The sequence below is a fragment of the Antrostomus carolinensis genome, unplaced genomic scaffold (assembly GCF_000700745.2).
Source record: "Antrostomus carolinensis isolate BGI_N321 unplaced genomic scaffold, ASM70074v2 scaffold21841, whole genome shotgun sequence".
NCBI classification, from domain to species: Eukaryota; Metazoa; Chordata; class Aves; order Caprimulgiformes; family Caprimulgidae; genus Antrostomus; species Antrostomus carolinensis.
Window position 1 is genome coordinate 28440 of NW_010295175.1, and position 8756 is coordinate 37195.

An 8756-nucleotide genomic window follows, 5' to 3' on the forward strand; every position below is an offset into this window, starting at 1 on the left:
TCATAACAGGATTGTGGATCCTAACACACTGGCAAATCTCTGCCATTTCAGTAAGACAGGTTCTGATAGGTTTACTTTTAGACCTGCCTGAGAATATGAGTGATGGATGACTGCAAACATAACAGGCTGTACAACCAACTCTACTTGTAACACGGAAGGCATTTTCTATCAGTAAATATCTTCTGTTTGTGACTAGCTGAAAATCTAAAGGAAAGACAGTAGTTGGATCTGTTCCTAGGATCCTCTGAGGTCCCCTTCAGGCCAGGTGTGAATTCCTTAGCCATAATCTCAAGAATGTTAGGGTCAGCCCCATTTTCCACTATGTGAGTGGTGGACAGCCTTAAATCTTGCTGTGGTTGGTGTGTATGGGGGCTGTTTGTAAGGTACCTTGACAGCTAAATGGAATTCAGATGATTTAGCACAGATTACAGATTTTTTTTGCCACTTTATGAATGAGTTTCAGCTTGTCATGGTGTTCATCATCAAGACTATTCCTACTCCCAAACTCCTGACCTACATGTGAGAGCTGTCTGCTGCTCTTCTCTGACCTAGATGCAAAGTTTTATGCATATGAATTTGTGAATCATTTGGGGATGAATCAGTAAAAGATTTATAATGATCACTGACATTGTTAGTATTAATCTGAAGAGCAGTGTGGTTCTGATGTCTCTTTTCCCTCTTTTTGTTTCAGTTCATTGCCTTTGCCTCTTTATTCTTCATCCTAGTTTCAATCACAACCTTTTGCCTGGAAACGCATGAGGCTTTCAATACTATTATAAACAAAACTGAGCAGGTCATCAACGGGACAGAAACTGTGCTACAGTATGAAATTGAGACAGATCCTGCCCTGACATACGTGGAAGGAGTCTGTGTGGTCTGGTTTACATTTGAATTTTTAGTACGTGTTATTTTTTCCCCCAACAAACTTGAGTTCATCAAAAACCTCTTGAATATCATTGACTTTGTGGCCATCCTGCCCTTTTACCTAGAAGTGGGCTTGAGCGGGCTCTCCTCCAAAGCTGCTAAGGATGTGCTTGGTTTCCTCAGGGTGGTAAGGTTTGTGAGGATCCTGCGAATCTTCAAACTCACCCGGCACTTTGTGGGACTCAGGGTGCTGGGCCATACTCTGCGAGCCAGCACCAATGAGTTTTTGTTGCTGATAATATTCCTGGCACTCGGTGTTTTGATATTTGCCACCATGATCTACTACGCAGAGCGGGTGGGAGCCCAACCTAATGACCCGTCAGCAAGTGAACACACACAGTTCAAAAATATCCCTATTGGCTTCTGGTGGGCTGTAGTCACCATGACCACCCTAGGATATGGGGATATGTATCCACGGACTTGGTCAGGCATGCTGGTGGGAGCCCTGTGTGCACTAGCGGGGGTGCTCACCATAGCCATGCCTGTGCCTGTGATTGTTAACAATTTTGGGATGTACTACTCCCTGGCCATGGCAAAGCAGAAACTGCCGAGGAAGCGGAAGAAGCACATCCCTCCTGCTCCTCAAGCCAGCTCGCCTACCTTCTGCAAGACAGACTTGAACATGGCCTGCAATAGCACACAGGGGGATATCTGCCTGGGCAAGGATAACCAGCTGATGGAGCACAACAGGTCATCAGGTAGGACCCCACTGGAAATGCATGTCTTCTGAAAACACTTTATAGACCAGTATGTTTGGTAGGGGTCAGAAAGCAGCCAGTCTTTCTGCCAGGAGAAGATGTAGCTCCCACCCTTCTCCCCTCCAGTGTTTGCGTGTGTCAGTCTCATAGAGGACAAAATAGATATAAAGATGTTCCCAAACCTCTATGTAGCTGGTCTATACAGTTTTGCTTGCTCCGTTGAGAATGCTTTCCTGCTGAAAAAAATCAACCTTTTCTTTTGCCTGTTGTTTGTTGCGTCATATGGATGTTTCTTGTTTTTCTGCATGACTGTGACTATTTGAGCAGCCACCGTGTCCCACCCTGTTGGACTCCATGGTGTTTTGCCTCAGTGTCTGTCTCTTGTGTCAGCTTTGCCTGTGCCACATCGTGGCCTTTTAAGCAAGATCCTACAAAGAAGCAGTCATTTAAAAGGAGCAGGTGCTTTACATCAAAAGCCCAGCACTCAAAGGAAATAAGACAAAATTATCTTTCTAGCTTTCTTTCCATTTGGCATTCTGCATCCCTGGCTAGAAGAACTTCCTTTGTCTGTGTTAGATGAGACATTGCATGATATTTACTATTAATTGAATGATAATAGCATACCTGATGTAAAGTTTGTCAAGCAAAGTTTAAATTACAGCCCCCAGCAACATCATTGTTATTAGTGTTGATTTTTATGATTTATATTACCTTATTTGTTAGAGTTCCAAATGATGGATAAGGAGTATTTTGTACTAATTGCTGTGAAAATGCGTATCAGATAACAGCCTCTGCCTCTCCAAGCCACTTCCCCATATTCCATATCTCTTCAAATTAAAGAGTAAATTTTATCTCAGTATAATTAAAAAAAAAATCAGCAGGGATTTTTTTTGTTTGTTTCTTGAATTTATTTATTTTTAAAACAAACACTATCTGATTACAAAGCTTACATACCAGTCATTAGACTGCTGTTGGAAAGCTGCTAAAGAATAAGAACAAAACCACCACTGTCATTCAGTAATTGAAATTTAGTTTTTAAAAAGAAGAGTCTGGAAAATTGGTCTCTGAAAAATATTTGCCTTTGGGCTGTTGCCCTGTTACAGAATAACATTTGTGTTCAAAGAAGCTCGGCTTCTGTCTCCAAGGGTATGTTCACAAAGTTAACACAACTTTTTGAACATCCTAAATATATTAAAGAGGATGGAAAACCTGAAAGGACTCACACTGAGGGTGAATACAGATAGTTTTACAGTGCTTTGACTGATACCCACTTTCGGATAACATCTTTAAAATGTTAATGATAACAGCTTTTTCATGCCAGTTGGGTCCTACTAAAGGTGTTCTGGATTGGAGGAGGTTCAGTGTGATGAGAGCAAAGAGACACTTCTCTGTGTCTGCAGCTTTATTTACAAGAGGTTATAACCCTTGAAGCTAGAGAGAAAGCAGATATGCATAGAGGACCCATTTTCAAGTGTTAACTTTCTCTTCAGTAGTGCCACCACTCACATCATGCACTGTGGCTTTATTTCTGGTCATGAATGGTATTAGAGTCACTAGGAATTCTGCACAAAACCTAAAGGCTGAATATGGCCCTTTGCATTACCAGTTCAGAAAAACACGTGCTCAGTTTTAAATGCAAAGGTAAAGCTGAAGTCAGTAACATGCCATTATGTGTTATGTGCTGTACTGAGCAGTGTGGCCTGAATCTGCAACAGCAGATAAGTTTAAAAGAGAGTCCTTTGGGAGTGCCAGATCAGGAGAGGTAAGAGTTTCACTGTTTGACAAAATAAATTACACAGACCAAAGACAGCATTTAATGTTGGATACTTACCATGACCAGCAGTGCAAGTGTGATAAGTATAGATATGAAAGCTAAGTGTGTTATTAAACAGGCTTTAGTGACAAATATTGAAAATTTAACCCTTCTGGGGGAGGGGTTGTCCTTAAAATATGCTAAACAGCATATTCTAAGCAAAAATGACTAACACAACATCTTGTTTAGCAAAAAGGATAGCCAAAATACTAAATGCTTGTTTGAAATATCCAAGGCTGGCTGTACTTTGAAAAGTTACAGTCCATAATAGGCAACTAACGTAGCCTTGATTTGATGATTTCTTATTTCGTGTTAGTTTAGTAGAACTTTATATGAGATTTAAGAAGGATAGGAAAGTCAAAAGATCATTTGCTCTTGAATAAAAAATATACCTTTTGCCATTTTGTACTGATTAATGGTGAATTGTAATCTTGTTTTCTTCTAATGATTTACCTTATAACTATTTTTTGAGTGATGGGAATATCCAGCATTCAGCATAAGCTCTTTGTGATGTCTCATTTCCTCATTCATTATTGTCTGTAAATGGGCATGGTGCTTTAACCAGTGTTATCAGGTGAAGACAGTGCAGGAAGTGAGCAGCCACTCTCACCTGGTGAAAGGCTCCCTCCCATCAGACGCTCTAGTACCAGAGACAAAAACAGAAGAGGGGGAACATGTTTCCTACTGACAACAGGTGATTATACGTGTGCTACTGATGGAGGGATCAGGAAAGGTATGGACTTCTTTCATTAGATTATAAAGGTTACTCAGAAATGTGCTTGTGAAAAGCAAGCTTAGAGTAAAATGTTGTGCACAGTGCTCTTAGAAGAAAGACTGTACTCACAATGTAACTTTTTTCTTTATTCCTAGTCATTCTTTTCTTGCTTTCCTTTTAGAAACACTTATCTCCTTTAGTCTTCACAAAATGTGCTTGATATTGGACCCTCATTTCACTTGTGTCTTCATTTGTCTGTTATCTTTAATGTAAAATCTGCAATTCAGACCTTGCTCATTCAACCACTCATCACTCAATACCATTTTTCATTCTAAATGACAAAATAATTATTTAATAACTTTGGTCTGCACTTAATAACTTAGTAAAAATTACAGCCGAATAAATTACACTTAAAAGGCTGAAATATCAGAAGTAAGCAACATTTTTGTTCTGAATACAGCAAAGCGTATCATATGAGATGGATATTTAGATTTCTTTCAAAGAAAAGTTTGAGTTTATAATGCCACAAAATGCTTCCTCTCTGTAGCACACCACTAATACTAAAAGGTGACTGTCTACCCCAACAGGAATTCAGCTGCAATAAACGATGTTTGATCTTTCAAGGTGCTAAAAATGCCTTTCTAGTTACTCAGCCTCTTGAAGTCTGATTACTCACTGTTCAGTAGGATTGGGTTCCCCAGGCAGAGTTTCCAAAAACCTTCTGTTGTTATATGTATCACCCAGGCGACTGATAGTGGGGCTATCCCATCAGAGACCACAGCTGGCTGTGGCTCCAAACCTAACCTCAGGGGATAGACCCAAAATCAGCAATGCCAGTGGTAGTCTTGCCATTTCTAGATAAGAATTGCTATGGTTTCTTGGCAAATTGTACTGTTCCAATAGGTTTCATGTTCCTGAGTGCTGATGTGTAGTTGTTCACCTCAGAGCTCGTCTGCAGTAGCCATGTGGCACTGGACAAACATTTTTGGCTGAGATTTTTCTGCCTTTTTTTTTTTCTTTTTAAACTTGATTTGTGTACAGCAAACATGGCTGTCCCAGCCAGCCATAGACACTAAAGGACTTCTCTTGGGTTATTCTGCAAATGCTCTTTTTACATTTCAAAAGTTTGAGCTCAGTAGGTTGAACATGTGAAGGCAGATATGCAACCAGAGTTCAATGTGAATGGTATTTGTAAAGAATGTGATTGTCTCTATGCTCCTGTGTTTTACATATTCCTATATATAATGTTTAGATTAAATGGACCTTCATTGCAAACATGTTTTTCCACAAATTTAGGATGCTTTCCACTGAGCATATATCTCTCACTGTCTTCTCAATAACTAGGATTATCTACAGTATCTCTAATGGTAAGGGTCCCATCTTTTGAGGAGGCCAGAAATACCTGAATAAGATTGCCATGACATCTTGCAAGATAAGGTTCTTGACTTCTTTCAGAAATGTTAGTGTAAGCATTTGAGAGCTGTTCACTTGGCAATAACTGTAATTAGAATGGATCAGAAATAATAAAAGTTACCCATTAGTGTCTAAAGATGTATTCATATAACAATAAAACATATACTGAGGCCATGTGAACCTTATAATTTAAATATCTAGATTCAAGAGAAAATTGTTTCATAGTTTTTACTAGAAAAATGGAGCTTGAGTTCAGAACTGGCATTTTCTCAATGAGAAATGTGCTCTTTGACTGGCTATGATGACAACCTTAGTCTAGGCTGAAATGTTTTAGTCATTGGCTTTGGAGTTCATTTTATACAGAGTAGGGAAGTTAGCTCGTAAGCAGAAAACATTTTCAAGTTGCATCTAAATGGTTTTGAATACTTGAATTTAATTCATGCATCAAATCTATTACTTTTTTTTTTTTTTTTTTTCCTTTCTTTCTTTTTATACATTCTTCTTGTTTGGTTCGTTCCTCTTGGTTGTATTCAATTTAATATTTGTTCTGAGCTTTTTTGCATTAGCACCTTATCTCCATCTCTAAGATGATCCTGATTCAGAGCTGATCCAAACCTCACTGAAATACCTGGAAAACACCAATTTTGGATCATCCCTCTATCTCTATTCATCTTGTGTATCTGGTTTTCATTTTTTAGGAATTCTCATTTTATTTATCGTCTTTACCATATTCTTCTATCAGTTCTTTGCTTTTATCATTAGAAAAGTAGCAGGAAAAATATTTTAAAAAAATAGTTTCCTAGTTTCTGTGTAAAAAAAAAACCAAAAAACCAGCCCTACCCGATTGTTTTGAATTTTTTTTGGTAAACTTTATGTTTACAGGGGAGGCTAAATATATACACTAGCATTGTACTTCCCTTCTATTCCCCCTTCGAACACAATTCTTTCTAATCTATGTAAATACTGAGAGAAACTCAAAAACTGGAGGATATTTTTGAAATGTATCAGAAGTCTGTGAAGCATCACAGTCAAGCCTGCCCTTGCAATCTGGAGATAACATTGTACAGAGTTTTAGCAGGCATGAGGTTATACATTTGCTTTAAGTGCAGTTTTACAGTATGCAATTTTCAGTAGGTAAGACATGTTATTGTCATTAGGGGAGAACTTAAGATATGTTTTTTCCTGAAGATGCTAACAAACAACTGTCTGTTAACTGTCTGTTACCTGCAGATCTGGAATTTGAGCCAGTAACTGTTTCAATAAGGAGGAGAAAAAAAAAATGTCTGGTGACATTCTGTGTAATGTTTAGATGTATTGTCATTGACATTTTCTAGTTTCTGTGGGAAAAGTCTCACTATTTCACTGTAACCAATTTATACCTGAATGCCTTAACCTGACAAATGCTTAGATGCATACTTGTCTTCAAGGAAATAGGTAGTGCCGTTGAAATCAATGGGACTTCTCACTCTTGCAGTGATGTATCTGTGTACTTAAGGAGCGCGGTCCTGTCCAGCTTCATCTGCATTCTATTTCCTTTTTGATATCTCTCTCCAGACTGATGGGCTGATCCTTTTCTTCATAAGTGGGATTATCCAGGTGCTAAGGAAAATATTTGAGTATGAAGATAGTGAGGTAGTGAATAACAATGCTTTTCTGATGTTTTACAGCATGGCATCTACATGGTGAAAACAATCTATAAGTAGCAAAAAGTAGGTAGCTAGAACTCACAGTATATGTGAACAGGAATGTGTGCAAGTGCAATGTTTCCTCCAAATTGTGAAGGATTATGTGGTTGCCTCATTTAATGATTAATTATTTACTATTTGCTTATGTGGATTAATACAATTTATTTCATTAGAGTCAGATGGAGAATGAGCTCCTAATACAGTGTTTTAAATTTCCCAAATATGTCAAACTCTGCTGTCTTATTGTACTTTAATATTAGACACAAAGTCTTAGGGTTAATATTTCAGAAGGTGGAGTTTCTTTCCCATAGTATCATTCAATCCTCTGCAGAAATGATTTACAGATACTGTATGCAATTCTATATGGTTTTTGTTTTATTTATTTTTAAAGAAAAATAATCCTTTATTAGGAATTTGGTTTAGCAGAGATTATATCATTCGAAGTTTTTATAGTCTATTTTAATGGGTTTTTGATTATGCTTAGCCAGATAGCTCACCCAGTAACCATGTTGGGATCCTTTGTCTTGCACTCTGTGCAACCCTGCTGAAGCCAACAGAGTGGCATGGGTGCAAAACGGAATGTGGAAGACCAAGTCAGACCTCTTGTGTGAAGGTCTGTTTATTTTTTTTGGGAAATACTAGCTGCATTAATTTGTAAATAATTTTATTTATTAATCTGTTTTGGTAGTAATGTGTCTCAACATTGAGTTCTTTTGCTGGCAGAGTCCCTCTGAGTCCCAGATAGCTCCTTGGATTACATTACATTGTATTGTTTGTCTTTGTCTATTTTTTTGGCTGAATTCAACTGATGTCTGTGCATTTTCTCATACAAGGCTATGAAAAATCTCGAAGCTTAAACAACATAGCTGGCTTGACAGGCAATGCTCTGCGGCTGTCTCCAGTAACATCACCCTACAGCTCACCTTGTCCTCTAAGGCGCTCTCGGTCTCCCATTCCTTCCATCTTGTAAACCAGATGGCATCAATCGGCTACATAGTATTAATTCAAATGCTGTTTACCACATATGGGAAATAAATGTAGCATTAACCATAGGCACCACAAATATGGTATAACTCCTGCATGATATAACTTTCGGTAGTAAGAAATGCCACTTGGGTAGCTTGGGTAGCAGATTTTTATCTTGGCTTCTAAAGAGTACATAAGGTAGTGCTTCTCCTTTTATGTACTATATTGTCCCACTTTCCTGTAGCAATAAAAGGACAGGTAGTGGATGCCGTTGGCCAGCATATTCAATGAATAAGCATATTTTCAGGGAGATTTACTTAAAATAATGTGCTTCCAACTAATTATCAGTCACTCCATTGAACCTCCATTTCTTGTGACTCTAATCCATTCTGAAGATGTCTGGAATCGTGTCTTGGTTGCACACAATGTGACTTGAGTCTGCTCATTTGCATGGATCATCCTGTCTCCATCACCTGAAAAACAGTGTTGCCCATCACGGACACCACAGAGGGCTCTGGATGTTTGTTCTTGCATTGTACCAT

At 38.4% G+C, this 8756-nt stretch overlaps 1 protein-coding gene across 1 annotated transcript in view; it reads left to right on the plus strand.

Annotated features, from left to right (window-relative positions):
- Positions 1–691: 691 nt before the first annotated feature.
- Positions 692–8756, plus strand: part of LOC104532644 (potassium voltage-gated channel subfamily C member 2) — a gene marked incomplete at its 5' end in the record, with an annotated part of 10519 nt that continues 2454 nt past the window's right edge. Inside the window, 3 exons of the mRNA XM_029087453.1 lie at positions 692–1622; positions 1950–2081; positions 4001–4168. Coding sequence (XP_028943286.1) covers positions 692–1622; positions 1950–2081; positions 4001–4168 — 1231 coding nt within the window. The remainder of the gene's footprint in view (positions 1623–1949; positions 2082–4000; positions 4169–8756) is intronic.